The following is a 25097-nucleotide window of genomic DNA, read 5'->3' as shown; positions in this document are numbered from 1 at the left end:
GTACAATTCACGGTTTGTCAGAAAAAATGTTGCGCATTATTTATGCACGTCGCTTCACGAAGTTTTTCTGTCTGTATCTCTGAAAGAAATGCCAGTGAAGTGCTGGAGCTATATTTAAATCTTTTGGCCGCCTTCTACCTACTCATTAGAAATGTTTATTAATTCATATTTGCCTCATTCACAAATGTTTGAAGGAAGACATTTTCCGTGCTAACACAGTCTTGGGTGTTTTGTTAAGAGGTTTTCATCTTAACTATATGTTCCGGGTTCTTAACTACTGCCTGGTACTTTGGGCATTTGGCTTTTACCATCTTTTACCGGATCGATAACAGTGTTGTGAGCGAAATTTGACGAAAACTGTGTGGAAGTTTGTGAGAAAGACCGAAGCTGTTTTTGAGCGGCAGACATAATTAGTCACCCGGTTTGACACCATCACTCGATCTTTGGTTGTCTTCAATGGAGTTCTCACTGTTCCAAACATTCAAATCAAATTTCCAGTCTGAGAATAACCTCCCTTACTTCCACCAATCTCAAAGGTCTTTCCCGACTGTCTATGCCATTAAAATAAAAAAAAGAAAAGTGAAAATGCTATACAACAAAGAAATAACAAAACTATAGTCTTCCTATCATACGAATTTCAGGAAACCAAATTATGGTAGAATTTATAATTTAAAAGAATAACTAACTCGCTGCGATATCTGACTATATTAAATTAGTTAAAAGTAATAATGAGATGCCTCCTTCTTTCTACTTTGATATTTATATCTTACCATAAAAAGAGCAGGTATTGGGTTGTGTTCGAATATAATAGCAGCCTGGAACTAAAGATATCAAACAACATATTTATTTCAAGAATTAATAAACTTTAAAAGTATTCTAGTTTGCAAGACTTTAAAAAGTTACCAGAATTTCCCCAAATTCGTTCAATGTATTTAAGTTTTATGGAATAAGAAATATCTTTTATCTTTCTGAGTTCAATCCTCGATTAGTTCAACGTGACCTTTCATTTATTCGTAGTCGATAAAAAGCACCAATCTATATTTGGTGGAAATGCAAAAAGAAAAAAAGAAAAAAAAAATCTTCCGGTATTTATTTCGGCTCTTAGAGTTTGAAATTTACCATGGCCGACTTAGGTGGTAGACTGAAACCCTCACCGGATTTAAAACAACTACATGACACATTAGCTACCATTAAGATAGTCCAAGCATTCGGATCAGGACTGCAGTATGAAGACAATGTTCTACTTCCTCTCCAATTGCGCCGGAAACTCTCTAAACGTGACTGAGGTACTGCTTCCCCTTTTGACAAAAAGTAAAAGAAAAGTACCCTGCTGTGTGGGAATGAAGACGAAATAGATAACCAATAGGCTATGTGTGCAAAACCTCTGCAGGTGTTTTGTCTTGTTCTTGACTCAGTCAATATATCTAATCACACTACAGTTCACCAAGCTATGAAGAATGGACGACCTGATCAAATGAATGCTTGTTGTAAGACTGACTTAAGTGCTATGGAATACTTCATCTCTGATTCACTTTACACTCCTGAATGCAAAGCCAAGTCACTCTAAAACCAAAAGTAATTTTATGTGACAACCTCGTATTAGAGATCCACCTACTGACTACTTTTGTTTCTTGCTGCTTATCACTAATACCTCGTCTACTGTTAATATACTATAGTATACCAAGGACAGAATGAAACCGGCCCACTGTTACTATAAACTCGATTCTGTTGTCCTTTCCTTTTCTACTAATTTAGTTCATCTTATTCTCTGGGTTAATAGACGAGTTTAACATAGCTAGGTTTATTAATGAACTGCAAAAAATAGGAAAAAATCGGCGTATCTATTTTTTATCGACTGTTTAAAAATAATTAAATGAATTTTCTTTTCTGGAACTGAATCTTCGTAAAAACCAGAATACCAATCTAGTTTATCTTGATATTTATAATTCTTTTTCAGTTGGTACAGCAGTTGCAAACAGAATTATTCTGAGTTAGCTTATTGAAATCAAGTTTTATGTCTTTTTCTTTCAATTCCTGGCATTCATCGGTAAGAGAACAATGTCTACGGTAAGCAGCCATTCGTAGCAAGAGTCTAATTGCTTCTGTAACATTTTTACCAGTGACTGCACTTGTTTCAAGATAGACCAGGCTGTTGAAATAGTAACATGGATAAATAATAAAACATTTATGGCAAAACTTCAAACAACTTTTACATCAACTTTCAAAGAATTCTTATGAAGTACGTGTTCATTTAACCAATTAACACATAACTCTGATACAATAAAAAAAATCGAATAATTCCGTCTGACTAAATTTTGGTTTACAGCTGTAAAGAGAGGAAAGATTGATAATAATTTTCGTTTTTGAGGAGCTACAAATGAGATCAGAGTCGATTCAAAGAACCACAGTATACAACTGATATTTACTTTCGGGCTGCTGAGGGATGAACTTCGAAGTCGAGTTTAGAACACTTTATACTGTAATTATATGGTTGAGGTGAGGTATGTTGGTAAAAATGGTAGAAAGATGGACTAGTTATATTTTCATGGAATATATACTATATTATACATATCATAAAGTGATGTAGAATATACCATGGAATACGTATATATAAATACCATGTAATGAGTATAATACATTGTATACCATGTAATGTATATTTCAAGAAGCGTACACCATGGATGATTAAAACTCCAAGACGTGTATTTATCCGAGTGAAAGATTATCGATAAAACATCTGAGAAGTCAGTGTTTTACATACTGTTATTAATATTGTGTTTCTATATACCAACGTACCAAGACATTTAACTGTATTAAGCCTGTATCCAACAAGACACTTAACTACACTATGTCTACGCCCACGATACTGTTAACTCATCTGCATCTACATGTACCAAAGCATCAAATATTTTACTGTATGAACGCCCACCAAGATAGGAAGAATTGTGTCTAAATCCACCATGACATTTAGACATCTAACAGCATAGTGTTTACATCCACCAAGTCTTAGCCAGTACAGTATGAATGCAGAATAGTTCTCTGTTGTAAGCACCAGTAGCATTGTAAAGTTAACGAATGTTTTATTGACATGCAGTGTTTCGTTCAATTCCTTCTGTAGGTGCGTCTAATGGTATTTACAATTCCAACCGTCATCTCTGCCGCTAATACTTGTTAAGAAGAAAATGAGAATGTTTTCAGCAAGGTATTAGGATTTCCATGTCACGAAGCAATACACAAAATCTCTAGCTACGTTTCGACTGAGTAAAGTGATATTCTACTTAGAAGATAGAAGGTTACATGACATGTAAGGCAAAAGAAAAAAAAAAGAGAAACAAAAAGAAAAGAAATTTATGAAATGAATCAATTGAAGAGACGAACCTGTTTTTGATAGCGAATTCTTCTAAAGTTATATCGTTGACGTCTTTGAAACGCCTGAGGTCACACTTGTTGGCCAAAATAATGATATCATAGCCTGTAACAGGAGCCAATTCATCCACCTTTTGTAGCCAATCAAATGCATTGACGAAAGTATTCTCGTTGGTCAGATCAACCATTAGAAGGAAACCCCTGGCTTGTCTGAAGTAAGACAAAGTCAAGGATCGAAACCTGCAACACATTGCTGGAATTTTAGACAGACTCACTTACTATCACACGCACGCGAACACACACACGCAGACACACACAGACACACACACAACAAACACATACACACACAGCACACACACATTCACCCCACAGGCCTATATATATATATATATATATATATATATATATATATATATATATATATATATATATATATATATATACATATATATATATAAATAGTATATTATTTTGATACATACACACTGTAAGGTGTTATTCAGAAACTGAACTATGGGTACAGTGCATCTTATAGCAGAAACAGCTGTAAGCTAATGAAGTTTACAATTATTTATTCCTTTATTATCTCATTTTCTTTTACCCCCCCCCCCCACACCATACACACACATACACATACACACGCATACATACACACATAATGAATGAGGGAAACGGAAAATGGTATTAGCAAGAATCCTTATTCAACACAACGATCGTTTCGACACATCCTGCACCACTAGTTGTGTTGCGTCTTATGTCATGTGAGGCGATAGGATGAGAGAAAAAGCGAGAAAAGCAAGAAAGAAAGTAGATATAAAAGGTAGAAGAATGAAAAACCGGAAAATGAAAAAGAAAATGAACTGAGCAACAACTTAGATCTAACAGATCTAGTAAAATAACAATGTACTTAACAGTTGAGAAAAATGACCAACAACTGCACACAAACAAATACAGTAAAGTGAGTTATTAATGGTCAGGCCTCAGTACTCCCCAGTCTGTAAGAACTAACCAATTACTGACTTCTAGCAGATACAGTGGAATATTTGTTACTAGATCATAGATATACATCATAGTCTATGAGAACTGGCCAACAACTGACTACTAACAGACGCGGTGAAGCATCATTGACTTGAAGTGGAAGATTGTTATAAAGCAATTTTAAAATATTAGTAAAATACTATTTTGGCTACTACAATACATACATACATACATACATACATACATACATACATGCATGCATGCATGCATGCATGCATACATACATACATGCATACATACATACATACATACATACATACATACGTACGTACGTACGTACGTACGTTCGTACGTACATACATACATGCATATATACATATATATGTAAGACGTTTCTTAAGTTCTAAATGTGGATTTGGTTTTTGTTAGAAAACAACTCCTTCCTCACAGGAAGACTTCAAATAATTAATAATTAAAGACAACACACTTACATATTTACTTACACACACAAACAAGCGCATATATGTGCATATAAACATATACGTTTCATTAAATACGTGACTAAGTTATCATTTTTATTCAAGTATTTTTTGGTATTTTCTTAGCTGTTTTTTTTACAGTTAGTTCAGAACAATAGAGTTCCTAAATCCACATTAAACGTTTCCAGATATTCACAGCGTCATTTCCAAGATAACATTTATTTGGTGTCTGTGTTGAATGCTGTACTAGTCTGTTATGTAAGCTCATCGTGCACTTGCAATATTTATATATCTTATAAAATTCCACATAGAATTTTATTGAAATCATACTCATGCCAAAATTAATACGCAAACACATACAACAAAAAATTGATACGTGGCTACCGACATGTAATAGTAAAATGATAACGGTTAACATTTAACCGCAACAAACAAATCAACATGTGACTAATGATTCATGATGTTAAGGGTTAAAAAACATTTGACTGAAAGTGCACGTAATCAACCAATACAAATGCAAAATATACCCAATGAGGCAGAGAAAGTCTGGAAATATCGGATCTGGATTTAGGAACTCTTCTGTTCCTAACCAACTGAATAACACTAATAAGAACATAGAAAAGAAATCTAATATAGAAATAGATAAGGGTTGAACATAGTGTCGTACTTAAGGAAACATGCATGAATGAAAAATTGTTCCCCATATATACGAATATATATATAATATATACACACACACATATATATATATATATATATATATATATATATATATATATATATATATATATATATATATATATATATATATATATATATATATGTATATATATATATATAATTATACAGTCAAGGCTATTGATAAGGTTGCAAGTCGCAACGAACATTTTAGGAAAATAAAAATAAGAAATAAGTGGAAATTTAAACGGTGAGTGTGTTAAATTTCAAGGCACAATAACAAAATGACTCTCCACAGACACAACAGTATATATATATATATATATATATATATATATATATATATATATATATATATATATATATATATATATATATATATATATATATGTATATATATATATATATATATATGCGAGTAAAAATAAATACAAAAAAGGTGGTTTTTTTGTATGATTGTGTATAGAGGAATATATTATTTTGTTTAAACAAAATAATATATATATATATATATATACATCATAATATGATATAATATATATAGTAATAAACACACATATATGGATATATAGATATACATACACACACACACCAACACTCACATATACATAAAATGAATACTTGTTTATAATTATATACAAACAGGGGCACCTTTCCATTCCAGCCGTATCCCAGATTTGTACAGATGCTTGGCGATAGTAAACCTTTGACTGTCCGTTCGGTAATGTTTGGATGATTCTATAGTTCTGCAACGTGAAAAAACAAAAAAAGCAACAAAAAACAGTTACTAACGATCCTTATCTCCTCTTTCATATCAACACCTCGTCCTCTTATTTACACTTCTCTTTCACCATTTTTTCTCCTCCCCACCAATCGTCGTCATCGTCGTCATCATCATCATCATCATCATCATCATAGCAGCAACAGTTTTATTTTCACTAAAGATTGTCATTGTTTTGTGCAAAAAAATTATAGTAGTTGATTTTAAATAGTGACCAATCTCCTGCTGGTATTCAATTAATTGTTCATAGACGGATGACTGATGAAAGAGATGACGGATGAAGAATAAGTTAGGTGAAATAGATGGCAGAAAAAAAAAAAAAAGATTGATGAAACAGACGACAGATCAATTAGATTGCTGTTCAGAAAAATATGGAACACGAAGCTGTGAATAAAATACATAGAGAACTATAGTTCACAATGGGGTACACGCCAAAATTTTAGCTGTTTCTGCATTCGTAAACGGAATAAATTTGCTATATACGTTAGAGAGAGACAAAAACGCTCGTCATGGTTATACAATCTAACCGTTGTCAAAAGAGAGGGACTAAAATGAACGACGGTATGTCGTTACCCGTCGTTACGCTGCCAGTAAAACTATTTGTTAGTCAAGCGCATACCTTCATAAATTGTTCAAAGTGAAAGTCTTTTTTTAAAGTCTTGTGTTGCGTTGTCTATATGTTGAACACACACACACACACACACACACACACACACACACACACACACACACACACACACACACACACACACACACACACACAACTATATGTATTATACATGCGAGGTCTGATCAATAAGTATCCGGACTGTCACCAAAGTAACGAAGCTAAAGAACGCAGAGTGAAGCCGTTTGGCACAGATTGACTTTGAACTCTGTTGTGCATTGGTACTAAGTTTTAACGTTCTAGCTCACTTCAGCTATTTACAGCAGTGCTTGGAATTAACCTGTGTAGCGTGTGTTCGTCGCATTGACAATGACAGAGAAAGTTGAGCAGAGAATCGGCATCAAATTTTGCCAAAAGCTTGGCGATATCTACTCAGAGGCCTACACAAAGTTTTCTAAAAGTTTTCATCGTTCTCATCACAATCAAGGAGATTTTGTGCAACTGAAACCCAAGTGTCAGCTGAAAGCACTTTTGGCACAAACTTTATAGACACGCATCTCATACCCAAATCTTCAGTGAAAATAAACTGAACTGAACCGTAACTAATCTTCACATCCTCTGATAACTCACGGATGGTGATTCGACGATTTCCCCTCACAGCTGCACGCACATCTACGATGTTTTTCTCAGTTCGGCTGGTTGCGGGTCTCCCAAAACGTTCGTCAATATCGACATTTTTTCGGCCATCTTGGAAATGTCTGACTTAGTGCACATTAATCTGTGCCCGGCGGCTTCACCCAAAACTTTAGCTGTCACTGCACTCATAAATGAAACAAATTTACATGTTATGCAATAAAACACACGTAAATGTCTGTTGTGCTTATTCAATCTCACTGCGGACAGCAAAAGAACTGTTCGACTCTCAACCGACTGCACTATTGAATAAGGAATTTACTTCCCCGAGTCTTCATTCTCTTTCTCGAGTGGACATTACATTTGCATATTCTTGGAAAAAACTCTAAACACGATCTGATCTCGTACAATGACTCATACAGGGCCAAAAGAATCACTGATTGTCATTGATGCAAAGTGTCTCTTCGGCCATCCCGAAAACTCCATAGATATTTCTGCAAAGAATTGCCCGGGAGAATGTTTCTAGCCTTTTAGTTCAACTTTGATATATTTCTTTTTAGATGATTGATTGGGGTAAAATGAAAACGAAGCACATGAGTTGTTCATCATCTGTAAAACCTCTTGTATATGGGACAGAATAGGAACACAATGGGACTTTGATGGGATGCTTGGTTGGACTATTAATGGGTATTTCGATATTCTGTGATCTTTATGAAGGAGGAAAAATCTCGAACTATGAAGGATACAGGATACAGCATTCTCCCGAAGTGAGCCGTTGTAGCATTGTAAAGTCAATGACCATTTTAGTGACATGTAGTGTTTCAATGAACTCCATCTGTAGGTGTGTGTGATGGTACTTACGACTTCAGGCCTTTGTCAACTCTGTCACATATGCTTCTCAGTGTTATTTGAACAGGGGAGATAATGAGAATTTCTCAGTAAGTTATTAGGATTTCTGTGTGCTAAAGCAACGCACAAAACCCCCGTGAGGTTTCAGCTGAGTTAAGTGACATTACATCTAGATATACAAAGAGTTACATTACGTTAATGTAATTGTATAGTTAAATGAATTTGCTGGCCCTCCTAGACAGATGCGATTGAGGCCATTAATGTTATGGCGGTAAGTCATCTGTAGTAAATATCATTATATATAAGCATTCAGATGCACCAATAGACACACACTGAAGCTGTTGTACCAAAAGAGATTTGTATTGATATACACATTCGCATATATGCAAGAGTACATAAACATATAAATACATGTTCTCATTCATAGAAGCGCTCGCATATACACACGCACTTATACAGATTTCTTTATATACACGGGTATATAGCAAACTTAAATTTATAGTGGTATTCGACATATATATAAGGAGAATTCACAAAAAAAAAACAACAGACGAAGACAGTTGGTGTTGAAAATTAATAGATGTATTAGTATAACGCTCGGGAATTGAGAAAGTATTTAACGTTTCGTCCTACGCTCTTCTACAGAAAGGAACACAAAAAGAAACAAGGAGAAAAACAAGGAGACAAAAAAATGTGTGTAGTGGTCAGCGATCTATCATGGCGAATGCCGGACAGAAGGGTCACACAGGGGAGTTAAGAAGAAGGGGAGATAACAAAGTCGTAGTGATCCCAAAACAAAGGTGCGTGCGTGTGTGTGAGAGAATGCTGGTGATCTTAACTTATGCGTGTGTGTATGTAGGTGTGAAGGTGTGAAAATGTGGGGATGGGAATTGGTCAGTGGTGGTGTGTTGTGATGTGATGTGTTGCGTGGTAAGGTGTAGCGTGGTGTGGTGTGATGGTGTTGGGAGGTGAAGAGGCGAGAGTGGGGAAAGCACGGGTGGGGTGTGGGTTAGGCTGGAGGTGGAGGTAGAGGTGGGGTATGTGGGTATATCGAATATATATATATATTCGATAGCCATGATTGTATGGTTGAGAAGTCTGCTTCGAACGTGGGCAGTAAGAATTTTGTGGTGGTAGAGCAGATTCGTAGGAATTTGAGGCATACATTCCTTTCTTGCAGAACAAAGATTCAGAGAATAAAAATAAGTCATTATCCCATGCCTTTACGTAAGTAAGATGAGCCATAGTTTAGGAAAAGACAAGCCAAGATGTTGACGCTGACTGACCAGACATGATAAAGTGACTGACCACGGGAACTGTTTGAGTGTTGTTATGGACACTAGGGAGGAGCTTATGAAACCATTCAACCAGCCAATAACATGCCTTGTCTATCTATAGTGTATTGTAGAGTACGCAGTATTTTGGAAGGTGTACATTCGATGTGGAAGGTTACGCTGAACGTTGGTTGGGCCTAGTAGGATTCTAGTTTGGATGATGAAGACGCCAGCGTATGGTCGAAGGTAAATAGCAAGTTCGATGCCGGATGTGTGTAGGAATGATGGAACATTTGAGCAGAAGCCCATGTAGATATTTGTTCTTGTGATTGAGAAGCCCTCTCTATATACGTGGACTATAATATACATCGTGTTAGTTATACAACAGAGTGTAATGTATCTAAAGCACTGTATAATGTGTGTGTTATCATAATAGACCAATAGGTGCATGTAACATTGTCGATAGTACGATAGATTCGTACCGTGTCAGTAGTACTATATATGGTTATATGATTTTGATAGATGTGTACAAAAAATAATTAAAAAAAAAACACTAGTCTATTTACATTGACCCCTTTTATAAAGGTGTTCCCTTGTTACTGACCATTCTTTTACAACGAAAATCAATTCCGACCGTCGGGGCAAAACTCCTGCTTGTATAGCCGCTGAAAAAATGATTGATCCATGTTGTTTTGCCGACTGAAGCATCGCCTGTAATAAAATCATGCATAATAAAGTTAGTTACAGACTTTTAAAAGGGAAATATTAAATATGCGAAAAACAGTTATACGACCATCCAAAGAAAGATGACTAGCCTCTAAGGTAAAGCAGGTTAACGGAGTTGTCAACCGAGCCTAATTAAAACATTTATGTTAGCATACCCTTTTAAGTTAGGGACCTACACACGATAAATTCCTCTCGAATTTATTGACTGAAGGGCAATATCCAAAGATGAATTAATCATTGTACGAGGGAGTGCTGAAAAGTTCCTTGCTTTAAGGATGTCGCGAAAGGCCTGGTTCGAGGTCCAACCTTCCGAGCTCTTTTACAGGGTTTAGAAAAACTGAAGGACCGCTGCAATAAGTGTTTGAATTTGAAAGGAGAATATGTTAAATAAAATCATAACTGACTGATCCTCATGTATTTTCTTTTACCCAAAGCCAGGAAATTTTCAGCACCCGCTCGTACACCATGCTACAAAAAGACGCTTTTAAAGACGTTATGTATGTATATATGTATGTATGTATGTATAGGAGAATTCACGAAAAACAACAGACGAAGACAGGTGGTGTAAACAACAAATGGATGTATTAGTATAACGCTCAGGAACAGAGAAAGTCTTTAACGTTTCGAGCCTACGCTCTTCAACAGAAAGGAACACAGAAAAAAACAAGAAGAGAAACAAGGAGAGAAAAAAAAAGTATGTATGTATGTATGTATGTATGTATGTATGGGAGGGTTCACGAAAAAAACAACAGACGAAGACAGGTGGTGTAAACAACAAATGGATGTATTAGTATAACGCTCGGGAATAGAGAAAGTCTTTAACGTTTCGAGCCTACGCTCTTCAACAGAAAGGAACACAGAAAGAAACAAAGAGAGAGTGGTCAGCGATCTATCATGGCGAATGTATGTATGTATGTATGTATGTATGTATGTATGTATGTATGTATGAGTGTTTGTGTCTATATACATGTTTTTATCTTGCAACAGAAATATTTCAATATTCAATAGGTTACACATCGTTCTAACCGCGATCCTCTCTTCCATACTTACCTATTACGATAAACTGAAAGACATCTTCTTTAGACACGTCATTTTCATTGTGAATACGTTGTTTCCATTTCAAAAAATATTTTGACATCTTTTCTACGTTGTCCGCTTTTTAAGTCCTCATCTGTTCAGTTCACCATACTGACTACATGAATACATGATATAGGTATATCAACTATACGAATATATGATGTACACGAATACATCACGACTGCATAAAATAAATACATGATATAGATATACCTATTAGATGGATAGATTACTAATATTATTATTATTATTATTGTTATTATTATTATTATTATTATTATTATTATTATTATTATTATTATTATTATTATTTTTTTTTTTTTTTTTAAAAACAGTTTGATTTATCGAACTCGGTAATCTTAGCCTGAACGAACTAAGTTTCTATAAGCAGCCTGCGAAACATTAAATTGCATGAAGCTTGTACAAACTCTTTTAAGCAACAATGAACGCTATTCCTTCTAAATGTGTTGAATGCCTTCCTTTCTCTTTCGTTTGACTACTCGCTCTTACACACACACACACACACACACACACACACACACACACACACACACACACACACACACACACACACACACACTATGTAAACTTTAAGAATATATGAATGGATATAAATTTTGATTCACTTAAGTCATCTTCTGATTGTCAGTTCACAACACTGACGTAACTTAATATTATTCTTACATTGGGTCTTTCTTGTCTTTAGAAATCTAAAAGTCAATACTGAACACAAAAGATTCTTTTCTACTCTAGGCACAAAGCCGAAATTTTGGGGGAGGGGGCCAGTCGATTAGATCGACCCCAGTACGTAACTGATACTTAATTTATCGACCCCAAAAGGATGAAAGGCAAAGTCGACCTCAGCAGAATTTGAACTCAGAACGTAAAGACAGATGAAATAACGGTAAGCATTTCGCCCGGTGTGCTAACGTTTCTTATTTCTTTATTACCCACAAGGGGCTAAACATAGAGGGTACAAACAAAGACAAAGGGATTAAGTCGATTATATCGACTCCAGTGCGTAACTGGCACTTAATTTATTGATCCCGAAAGGATGAAAGGCAAAGTCGACCTCGGCGGAATTTGAACTCCGAACGTAACGGCAGACGAAATACAGCTTAGCATTTCGCCCGGCATGCTAACGTTTCTTAATTTTTTATTATCCATAAGGACATACATAGAAGGGACAACACAATGAAATCGAATGATTTTACAAGAAATGCGATTGGGGTCCTTTTAAAAATTATAAAATATATATATGATACGGATGATAGGACACAATAAGACATAAAAGATGGAGTGGAGGCGGGATTATAACGCACCCCATGAACCCTGCCTTACCACTGACCTGGGTTTTTAAACCATAACACATTCACGCGGATCCTTTCATGCCCAACATTCGTGCGACATTCTTCCATCTTTTTCCAAACATGTCTCCTCTCAAACATCTCCTCTCCAGCCCTATTTGCCGCCTTATCGAACACAAAATATTGAATATTACAGTAGCTGGTTGGTTAAAGTCTGTAATATTATAGAAGATGGCAATATTATTGTGTATGAGAATGAAATTAAGGCAGCGAGCTGGCAGAATTGTTAGCATGCCGGGTAAAATGCTTTGCGGCATTTCGTAAGTCTTTACGTTCTGAGTTCAAATTCCACCGAGGTCGACTTTGCCTTTCATCCTTTCGGGATCGATAAAATAAGTACCAGTTGCATACTGGGGTCGATGTGATCGGCCTACTCTCTCCCCCGAAATTGCTGGACTTGAAACATTGAAACCGATGTTACTGAGTATGAAGGATGACCTTCAAGTTCGAAACAGCAATGTCAAGAGCGAGTGCCGACTTTGAATTCTAATTTCGAAAGAAATATTTATCTTTGAATTGTTGTGTCACCAGTCACTGAATTTCTTTTGTTTGCGTCAATAATTTAATGCTAAATTTACTCACGTGAAGTCTCCCCCAATTCAGGGAAGAATACTTGCGTGGTTGCGATATGTTCTGTTAGATTGTTAGTTGTTTTTTCAGATCTGGAAAGCTCATCTGACTTTTTCACCTATTTTCGCTTTATTGACACGACTTCGGAACTGAAGTAAAAGCAAAATATTACTCACCACTTTGAAATGATTGAACATGTAGCCACAAAGTGGTTCTTTTTCTATATGATTTTCTAACAGTCAACATTTTCTCTGTGATTTCAGGCTCAGTAAATATAAATCTTCATTTCAGATACAATGACCTTGTCACTCATGTCATTTTAACTAATATCTAGAACAGAAATCTTATATATTATTAATAATCGCACCAGCGTTAATGTAATAATAGAAAATTTTTAATTGTCTTCTGTAGGTTATTATAGAGTTACTAGGGTATAAAAAAACGAGTTAAAAAGAAAAGTCCCGCTGACTGATAGCAATTGGACATTATGTCGATGTTAATATACTTCGTGCAGTCTGTCAAAAATTTTAATTAATTAAAATGACACCAATAATGTGAAAAAAAAAAGAGAAAAAGAAAATGATGGGAAGACAGCTCACAAATCTGAATTACAAAGTGTGTATGAAAAGTTTCGAGCCTAACCTAGAAAATGGGCTGCTAGATAGCTGAAACAATTTTTTCAGGTAAGTACAGTCTTTTCGGAGTATTTTCATGATTGTGATATTTTAATTTTTCTGTTGTTGCAGATTTTTGAATAAACAAATGTCGAGGTTACAAGGGAAATGGAGAAAACTGAGTATCATGGTGTCATAAAGTATCTTCATTTGAAAGTCATGACTCCATCAAAAATCCGTGATATTACGGTGAGAACCTTAACAGACAATGCTCCTTCATATGCAACAGTCAAATGTTGAGTTAATGAATTTAAGCGTGGCAGGGAGAGTGTGGAAGATGATCCCAGATCAGAGAGATCTCCAACTGCAACCACCAAGGATAACCTTGACTTTGTTCTTAGTATGATAACGTCGTCAGATAGCCGAGAGACTGGGCATCTCATAAACATGCCGTCAGATAGCTGACAAAAGAACTTGGGTTCTCAAAGGTTTCCGCAAGATGAGTCCCTCACCTTTTGACTCTTGAACAGAACCGCACCAGGTGCAATTTGTCCACGAGCAATCTGGAACTTTTAGAAGCCGATGAAGAGAATTTTCTTGCTGGTTTCATTACTATGGATGAAAGTTACCTTCACGTGTATGTGTATGTATATGTGTATGTGTGTGTGTGTGTGTATGTATGTGTGTATGTGTGCGTGTGTATATATATATGTGTATGTGTGTGCGCGTATGTGTGTGTGTATACATTGCTTGCTTGCTTATGATATCCCATCATAGTTGATCCAGGGCATTCATCCTACTCTGTCTCCAGCACACATTGTTTCTCATGGGAGCGGACGTGGCCGACAAGACCGATACGCGATTGTCAGATCCCCTGGTAATGAGAGCACTGAAAGTGACCCCGAAAAACACCCGCTAGCGATTGGTGACGACGTCTCCTCCTTTCATGCAGTCTCTTGCGTTTGGTTTCAAATCGCTCCAACCCAGCATCATACACGGACCGCCATGCCTTCCAATTAACAGCCAGGGGTTGCACTACATTCCGTGGACGCGACAGTTCGCTACATCTTCTCCCTGACCTCATTCGTCCTGGATCTCCTCCTTGCCATTGGATTAGTCGCAGATAAGTCAAGTTGTGCAGTGAAGGATTACGTGCCCTTCTCATTACTGGAAACACTTATATATGCGAACAACACTAAGTAGAGTGATGACTGAAATAAGGAAATATACAAAAAATTATACTCTGCTTGAATAAACAGCGGTAGCTATGTGCTAACATATTTACTATGTTGAACTAAGAAACGTTAATTAACTAACATTTAATTTATGGTGCTGTAGGCATAATTTTATTCTTTGGAAATTCTGTGTGAGATGGAACGATGTTTTGTGAGAGATGGAAAAATATACTGGTTTGATACATGATATATCTATGAAGACATATCTTTACTATCATTTGACGATAATAAACGAGTTTTCAGATACGAATCATAATTGAAATATTTGTTGTTGGCAATGAAGTAATAAAATAAACTCAAAATAAGACCCAAGAGACTATTTCAACAATTTGTTGAGACTGATAGATAAAGATATACTACTTCAGGGAGAAATGCGAATAGAATTTGAATAAATTATCAATCAAATGAGACACACCTTCCATCTGGCTTTCGGAATATTTGAAAAACAAAAATTAAATGAAATCCCAAGAAAATGGAAGAATATTGCAGAAAAGACGAGAGGAAATAGTAAATCAATAAAGTTAAACACAGCAATGTCAGTCTGACCAAATGAGAATATGAATTAGAAAGATAAAAGATGATAAATTTAAACTTCAGATCTAACGATAAAAGATATAAAGATATCCATATTTAGCATGTGGAATAAAGAAAAGCCCTGCCTGCAAAACTGTAGAATCCTCTTTGTACAAAGCTGTAGCCTTAACTATTTTAATGAAATTTATTGAACTTAGTTCTTTCGATATATATACCCCTACACTAGAAACATCTGAAAACAGAATTTCCTTTTATAAAATATGAAAAAGTAGGAAATTGATAGATAGGTAGATAGATAGAAAGAGAGAAGAAGGGAAGATGTTGAGAGTAAATTTAAGTTATATATAGATTAGTCTACTATGTAATTTTTGCTAATATGTAAGGTTTTACATTATTTACATTTGACGGATATTTGTCCTCATCTTGTTTGTTGTTAACACAACGTTTCGGCTGATATACCCTCCAGCCTTCATCACGTGTCTTGGGGAAATTTCGAACCTGGGTTCTCATTCCTAAGGTATTTTTCGATGTTATTATTATTATTATTATTATTATTATCATTATCATTATTTAGGTCACTGCCTGGAATCGAACTCGGAATCTTGGGATTAGTAGCCCGCGCTCTTAACCGCTACGCCATATGCCCTACACTAGAAACATCTGAAAACGGAATTTCCTTTTATAAATATGAAAAAGTAGGAAATTGATAGATAGGTAGATAGATAGAAAGAAAGAAGAAGGGGAGAAGAGAAGAAGAGGAGATGTTGAGAGACGGGCATATGGAATCATTCAATGTCCCCACGCCCTCCCGCCAAAGCGCATCAAGTGAAGTCCAATGTGAAGACGATGCTGATTTGTTCCATTGATGCGAAAGGAATTGTCCACACAGAATTTGTTCCTCTTGGTTAAACTGTTAACCAGACATTCTACTTGGTAGTTCTGTGAGACACGGCGAGACGAAAACGTCCCGACTAGTGGTAAAGTGGAGAGTAGTGGTCTCATCACGACAATGCAGTTGTGCACACTGCCTTGAGTGTGAGACAGTTTTTGATCAAAGATGGTATGACCTCGCTTGTCCACACCCAAGGAGAGAGGTAGACAGAAAGAGAGAGGGAGGGAGAAAGAGGAAAAAAGAGAGGCAGAGAAGCAGAAAGAAAGCGAGAAAGAGAGAGAGAGAGAGAGAGAGAGAGAGAGAGAGAGAGAGAACGAGAGTACGTGTTAAAATAAATGAAAGTGATGAGAAAGAGAGAGAGAGAGAGAGAGAGACAGAGGGAGAGAGAGAGTACGTTTAAAATAAATGAAAGCGATGTGAAAGAATGAGAAAGAAATAAGAAGGAGAATTAATCCATTAATATCAAACATCTGTATCGAACATGGAACCAATATTTTAAGAATTCAAACCGTTGATTGAATCCAAGAAATTCTACAAGAATGAAATAAAATAATTCGAAAATTTATCTGATACTGTTGTATCAATGTCGGTTAGAACTCATTTTAATCAGTAAGATATATTAGTGTTTAACTTAATATTTGTCTGTTGCTGTTGTTGTTGTTGTTGTTGTTGTTGTTGTGTTGGATGTTTGGGCCTGACTCTTATAATCTACCTTATCACACATATCACTCAATAATTTTACAGCTTTGCTCCGCCATCTTTTTCGTATCTCACTTTAAGTGATATAGGAGAATGAAGATATGGTGGAATTGGAAAACAAAACAAAACTACAACAAAAATCAAAAAAATAATCACATATCTTTCAACCTCATCCATCACGGAAGCCTTATCGTGGTTACTCGACTTGCTAAAATTAGTAGCCAAATCTGTCTCAAAGCACATCATACTGTCTTCAAGAAGTAAAAAAACACATTAGATACATGCTAAGAAACTGGATGGTCATGAACACAATGCCTTTCATCAACGAATCTGTTCGATTAGATTTGAAATGGATCAAATAACAACTCTGCCGCTGTTGTATTGTCAAATGATATATAAGTACTCTACTGTCTTCTTTGTTGAAGCAAAGCAGCAAAATACTCACTTTGGTGGCTCCGCTGCACGACTTGGTTGTTCTCACGCGACACAACTAAAACATCCTGAACACTTGATCTCGTGTAGATCAATATCGCGGACTCCACTGCATGTTAGGCATTCTCTGTTGTTTGTACGTCTGTGCCTGTGCAGCTATCAGCTGATATAACCCTTAATACTATTGACAAACTATGGAGTGAGGATATCTGGTTATTTCCTATAATGCTCAATCTGAAAGTCCACCAGAACATGCTACATCAATGTATCATTGTCAATGTCCAGAATACGTCTAAAGGGAACACCGCCAATTCCTTTCATTAATCCTCAACAGAAGGTAAAATTCATTGTTTAATCGACTCATATTCTGGCAGTGAAGTGCCTCGTTTTGCTTCTGTCATGACATTCTATTGTTATGCATCGTCATCATCAACCAACACAATCCAAGACTGCAACTCTACCAAGGAAGGATACAGACTGGAGAAGATACATGATAACTTCATACAACCAATTTCAATAAATTCTCAATAACTCACGAAAAACAGATCAGATGTGTGTCAAATTTTAGTCACAATTAAGAAAAAGCATTTGTACCAACATCCTGAAATTTCAGCTTCCTATGTACATTCATTTTATTAAAAAGAACCGATTTGCATAATATCTTCAGACAAGGTGTATGTGTGTCTATGTATGTATGTATGTATGTATGTATGTATGTATTTATATATATTGTGTATATATGTATGGTTTATATATATAGTACACACACACACACACACACACACACACACACACACACACAGGTAAGGCCCAGCTAGAATTTCCCTCAGGTCGAGTAGCTTATCCCACTCAGAGATCCCTAAATAAGGATTGTTTTTTTTATGATGATGAACGAAACATCCATGTCCCCAGAGGTGAATTATTCTAATCCCCAAATAACACTCTCAACACATGGCTATGATGCTATCCCCCTACTCTTGCGCATGATCAGAAATTCGCATATCGTCAGACACTAAGGGACATGCTCAATTCGTTAAGGTCAAGCAACCTACAAGCAGTTCTGTGGTTTTGAGCAGAATATTTGCTGTAGCTTTTAAACCAAGACAAAACACAGTTAAGATTAGAAGACTTGAGAACCACTGCCTCGTATTGCAACAAGACCTCTACTATTTTACTTGAAAAACAAAAAGTGAGGGTGGAGAGGGAAGTACTGCCCCTCAGTATTTTTGTTGAAAGGTGGGTGAATGTAGCGAGGATGGCTCGTATGAATGGACCTACTCTGAACATTCGCTTGTAAACGAGGAGTTGAGAAGGAGAGAGGCACCTACTAAGGTGCCCCTGGTGGTCGGGGTAACCAGGATGTGTAGGGTTCTTCGGTTGTCTCTGTGAAGAACCAGCCCCAATTTAGAGAATTTTTATTCTTTTATTCTTTTATTTGTTATTTATCTTATATACAACATTGTGCCAACCCCCCACTTATCCCTTGTGTTGTATTGTCCCTGTTTGTTTTGTTATTATTATTATTATTATTATTATTATTATTATTATTATTATTATTATTATTATTATTATTGTTCAGTAGTTTTATTTTTATAACGTGCTTTCACTTCACTACCGAGCGCAGCTCTGTGCGCCTTGGGTATGTGCTGTGGTTTGCTGTGGTGCTCTTATGGTTACTGTATTGAAAGTGTTTTGCGTAGAATGTGTGCAGTACCCAGTAGTGCAATTTTATGTATGTTATATATATTTGTAAGTCCTGGTGTTTTTGTTATGTATTTGTCTGAATATTTTTTTATTATACCTAAGAATAGGAATTGTTTCTGTTTTTAGACTCCACGTTCGAGTTATCTCTATTTCCAGGTCTTTGTATTTTGAAAGTTTTTCCATTTCTTTTAGAGAAACGTTGTCATCTGCTGGTATTGATACATCAATTAGAAAGCATTTTTTTTCTTCATGATCTTTGACAACTATATCTGGTCTATTTGCCTTAATTTCTCTATCTTATTATTATTATTATTATTATTATTATTATTATTATTATTATTATTATTATTATTATTATTATTATTATTATTATTAAGCGGCGAGCTGGCAGAATCGTGAGCACGCTGGGGCGAAATGCTTAGCGGTATTTCGTCTTCCGCTACGCACTGAATTCAAATTCCGTCGAAGTCGACTTTGCCTTTTATCCTTTCGGGGTCGATAAATTAAGTACACGTTAAGTACTGGGGTCGATTTAATCGACTTACCTTCTCCACTAAAATTGTAGGCCTTATCCCTATAGTACAGTGATTCCCAACCTTTTGGGTACTAAGACCCCTTTTATTTAAATGTGTTTTTCCACTGACCGCACTTCATATCCCTATCCTTACACACACACACATACACACACACACAGACACACACACACACACACACACACACACACACAGACACACACACACACACACACACACACACACACATATGTATATATATATTCTCTTTTACTTGTTTCAGTCATTTGACTGCGGCCATGTTAGAGCACCACCTTTTGTTGAACAAATCGACTTATTCTTTGCAAGCCTAATACCTATTCTATCGGTCAATTTTACCGAGCCTCTAAGTTAGGGGGACGTAAACACACCAGCATCAGTTGTCAATAGAAGGTGGGGGGACAAACGCAGACACACAAACATACACACAAACACACAAACACACACACACACACACACACACACACACACACACACACACACACACACACACACACACACACACACACACACACACATATATATATATATATATATATGTACGACGAGCTTCTTTCAGTTTCTTTCTACCAAATTCACTCACAAGTCTTTGGTCGGCCCGAGGTTATAGTAGAAGACACTTGCCCAAGATGCCACGCAGTGAGACTGAACCCGGAACCATGTGGTTGGTAAGCAAACTACTTATTACACAGCCATGAAATTTTGAATTTAGTTCACGGACACCCAGTACTGCCTTTGCGGACCACCAGAGGTCTGTGGACCACAAGTTGGGAACCACTGATATAGTAGAAAGGATTATTATTATTATTATTATTATTATTATTATTATTATTATTATTATTATTATTATTATTATTATTAACCACATCGCAAGGAATGCTTGCATAGTGTATAAGTCTGCACTGTATTGTACATTATATCAGTTTCCAACGCTGTCGTGTTTGCTGTCTTTGTGACGAACTAATCAGAAATATAATTTTACTTGTTATTGTTGATATTGTCGTTGTTACTATTTTCTTCCTGTTTCAAGATAAGGTGTCCTAATCAAAAAACAAAATACAAAAAAAAAAACAAAAATACAAAAAAACAAACAAACAAACAAACTAACAAACAAAAATATAGATTAGCAAATTACAGTTGAGGAAATGACGAAGAAGAGAAATAGTTCTGTTTAATATTTAAATTTTGCTGTCTTTGATTAAATTAATTCCATATCTCGGCTTAGACAACCATTAATATGGAATACCTCTTGTATAATTAAGCTGTATTTCGCCAGTCGTGCTGACATAATTATGTTAATATGCAATTAAGAAACTGTCATGTTCTGTGATGGCAGATAATATGAATTGGAGGGGAAGCTGGCTTTCAAAGACAGGGTTCAGAATAGTTGGGAAATTAGTCAAAGATGTCCTTCTTGTTGGTTTTAACAAAGTGATGTCTTGATTGCCCTATTGAGGGGTTGTCAGAGAATCAAAATCTATACATATACGAGGTGTAGTCAAAAAATTTTTGACCTTGACTTTTCTTTTGCACAAAATAATAATGCGTGAGCAAAATCCGCTTGGGTATTAAGTGATCGAGTCCTTCCTGAGCATGCGGAAAAATTTTCGTGTCTGTTGGTCGTGCTATTTGCCCGCAGTGACGCGTTGAGTACAGACGTGAAGAGTGTGCTGTGCAATTTTTCGTTTTGAGTCAAGATTACTGAGCGTTTTGATTGGCGCCTGATGAACCTACGCGAGTACAGGAAACTATTAGTAGCGCGATAAGTACATGTAGCTGAAACGTTTAGTAATATTGAACTCTCATTGGATGGAATACACTTCGTATTGACTTTTATACAGTTAATGTCTTTTATATATACATATATATATATATATATATATATATATATATATATATATATATATATATATATATATGTATGTGTGTGTGTGTGTGTGTGTGTGTGCGCGTGTGTGTGTGTGTGTGTAAAGGGGCATGGCTCAGTGGTTAGAGCGTCGAGCTTACGATCGTGAGGTTGTGAGTTCGAATCCCGGACCGGGCTGTGTGTTGTGTCCTTGAGCAAGATACTTTATTTCACGTTGCTCCAGTTCACTGAGTTGTAGAAATGAGTTGTGACGTCACAGGTGCCAAGCTGTATCGGCCCTTGCCTTTCCCTTGGATAACACTGGTGGCGTGGAGAGGGGAGGCCGGTATGCATGGGCAACTGCTGGTCTTCCATAAAACAACCTTGCCCGGACTTGTGCCTGGGAAGGTAACTTTCTAGGTGCAATCCCATGGTCAGTCATGACCGAAGGGGGTCTCAGCAGTATATATATATATATATATATATATATATATATATATATATATATATATATATATATACATATATGGTACCCCAACATAGCTGCAGTCTAATGACTGAAACAAGTAAAAGATATATACATATATATTATAAACATGCACACGCGCTCGTGCGAGTAGATACACTACGGATTATTTTCAGTTAATCCGGCAAATTGGATAATCCGTCTATGTTGGATTATCTACTTTGCCGCCAGATTATCTAAGTTAATGTTATTCTAATTCCAAGTAAATTCCTAGGTGCTTGCCATCATATTAACTTTCTATCTTCAAAACGTTCACAACACATCTTTGAAGATAGGTTGTATATCTGTTAATATATCGTTTCACACATAAATCCTAGTATTAAGAGACAAGTTTTTTTATTACGATTGGCTGTAATTAGCTGAAGTTATCTAACATTGAGTCTGAAGCCATTAATAGGAACAGCTTGGTCCTGAGTAGCGGCTGGACGGTGATTGCAGCCCTAAGAATGCTTGAGTGCAGATCACGTCCAAATAGACCGTCGTTACCTGTGATATAAAGATACGTACAAAAGCGCTTTCCGTTGTTGTTGTTGGCACTCCGTCGCTTACGACGTCGAGGGTTCCAGTTGATCCGATCAACGGAACAGCTTGCTCGTGAAATTAACGTGCAAGTGGCTGAGCACTCCACAGACACGTGTACCCTTAACGTAGTTCTCGGGGATATTCAGCGTGACACAGTGTGACAAGGCTGACCCTTTGAATTACAGGCACAACAGAAACAGGAAGTAAGTGTGAGAGAAAGTTGTGGTGGAAGAGTACGACAGGGTTCACCACCATCCCCTGCCGGAGCCTCGTGGAGCTTTAGGTGTTTTCACTCAATAAACACTCACAACGCCCGGTCTGGGAATCGAAACCGCGATCCTATGACCGCGAGTCCGGCGCTCTAATCACTGGGCCCTTGCGCCTCCGCTTTCCGTTAAGCACACACATTAAAATAGTCGCGAGAGAACATATCAAGGAGTCATTTCTTCTGGAAATATGCTGTAAAAGAAGAAGTGAATAAAACGGACGGCGATCGAAACCAATTCCTGGCATTAAAAAGACGAAAGTGGAAGCTATCAACTTTACACGAAGACTCAGCCCTCATCTTTGGTGACTGCAATAAGGACTGGCTGTCACATCACTTCTGAATTGGCATGAATGGACACTACATACAATGAGTCTGCATATTTTGGGCGTAGAGCGGAAGTAGGGTGAGTTAGAAATGGAAAAGAAAGGAAAAGGGAACATTTTCATCGTCTCCTAAAAGAGAGGAAAGCTGATGATGACGACGACGACGAGATTTACATGTATACATTCATGCATACACACACATACACACACACGCACGCACATGCACACGCACGCACACACACAGATATGCACATGCATATATATATATATATGAATATGCATATACATAGGCATACACTGCTGCCGTCACCACAAGCAACCACCGTCACCTCTTAACGAATCACATCACAGTGTATTATTTAATTCGTATATCATAGCCTTAACATTAACTGCAACCAAAGTATCACAAATGTTAGAAAGTAATTCTACTACAACAACATTAGTGGTACAACAACAACAACAGCTCAGCCACATTAAAAGTACAACAAAAACACCAACAACACCAACAACATCGACAACATCATCAACAACAACAGCAGCTACACGAACATTAGAAATACAATAATAATAATAATAATAATAATAATAATAATAATAATAATAATAATAAAAGAAAAACATAAACAGTATTTGATTCAGAGTCGTGCCAAAGTTCTTTTAAGAAATATTAAGCGAAGTTCTACAGTCTTTGATGATAAACGAAAACAAGATCTTCGAAATGTTAGGATTTATAACTCTGATCTTCATTTCCGCCATCTGACCTGTACGATATAAAATATATTCTAGACACATAGACAGACAAGTATTGAAATAAATATAGCTTTACCGTTATGATATCTCTCTCTCTCTCTCTTCCTCTCTCCCTGTCACTCTATCCTTGTTATGTCATCGTGATCTGACCAAAGCTTGAAAAGGAAAAATAATGGTTCTTTAAACCAAAAACACAAGACACATTTGAAGATCAATGGAAACGCTCTTTTCAGCGAACATCTCTTTAATATCGCGTCGACTTTGCTGCCAATATAGTATTCCAACGTCAGAGGATTTCTAACACAAAAACAATTCTAACGTTTCTAAAACGCTCATAGAATGACAGCACTTGACCGAAACTGATAGGGAAATTTGCGTCATAATAATACTTTTTATTTTACAATAGGCACAAAGGCCTGAAATTTGCCGGGAGGAGTTAGCCGTCTGCATCGACCTCAGAACTTAACTGGTACTTACTTTATCGATCCCGAATTGATGAAAGCCAAGTCATCTTCGGCGGAAATGATGATGATAATAATGATGATGATGATAATGATGATGATGATGATGATGATGATGATGATGATGATAATGATGATGATGAGGATGATTGTGGTGGTAGTGGCAGTGTTGGTGATGATGGTGATGATGATGGCTAGTGTCAAGTGACCGAACCCGTAGATATGTCCGAGACAGGAATGGTGAAATGATGGCAAATTTCCATAGAGGCCATAAAGGATGAAATATACTGTATGTTAGTTACCTCCATCGTTATCAGCTCTATCACTACCACCATCGTCACCGGCATCCTAAGCA

At 36.4% G+C, this 25097-nt stretch overlaps 1 protein-coding gene across 5 annotated transcripts; it reads right to left on the bottom strand.

Annotated features, from left to right (window-relative positions):
* Positions 1 to 1832: 1832 nt before the first annotated feature.
* LOC106881485 (ras-related protein Rab-27B) lies at positions 1833 to 24587 on the bottom strand. 5 transcript variants are annotated; one of them, XM_089348172.1, is made up of 7 exons: positions 24358 to 24587; positions 13398 to 13534; positions 11422 to 11563; positions 10250 to 10356; positions 6123 to 6247; positions 3379 to 3576; positions 1833 to 2149 (listed from the first exon to the last, which is right to left on the bottom strand). In XM_089348172.1, exons 3-7 carry the CDS (start codon positions 11507 to 11509, stop codon positions 1954 to 1956), a joined length of 714 nt encoding a protein of 237 aa, XP_089204298.1. In that variant the 5' UTR covers positions 11510 to 11563; positions 13398 to 13534; positions 24358 to 24587; the 3' UTR covers positions 1833 to 1953. The 5 variants fall into 5 exon arrangements, with proteins under 5 accessions (XP_089204298.1, XP_089204299.1, XP_014787370.1 ...); XM_089348173.1 differs by having other exon boundaries at positions 6153 to 6247; positions 24358 to 24586; XM_014931884.3 differs by having other exon boundaries at positions 3379 to 3606; positions 6153 to 6247; positions 11422 to 11559; positions 24358 to 24583.
* Positions 24588 to 25097: the final 510 nt, after the last annotated feature.

Source organism: Octopus bimaculoides, chromosome 2, assembly GCF_046866305.1.
Source record: "Octopus bimaculoides isolate indiv1 chromosome 2, ASM4686630v1, whole genome shotgun sequence".
In the NCBI taxonomy this organism is placed as follows: domain Eukaryota; kingdom Metazoa; phylum Mollusca; class Cephalopoda; order Octopoda; family Octopodidae; genus Octopus; species Octopus bimaculoides.
Note: the sequence above shows the minus strand (reverse complement) of the source record. Positions and strands in the feature narration are given on the sequence as shown.

Bases quoted from the DNA above. Each gene is read 5' to 3' on its own strand.
- LOC106881485 (XM_089348172.1), bottom strand. From the start codon at position 11,509: ATGTCAAAATATTTTTTGAAATGGAAACAACGTATTCACAATGAAAAT. The intron at 6,248-10,249 runs GTCAGTAACAAG...TTCACGTTGCAG, and splicing joins ATTTTCGTTGTAAAAGAATG to AACTATAGAATCATCCAAAC. The intron at 2,150-3,378 runs GTTCGTCTCTTC...CTATTTCAACAG, and splicing joins GAATTCGCTATCAAAAACAG to CCTGGTCTATCTTGAAACAA.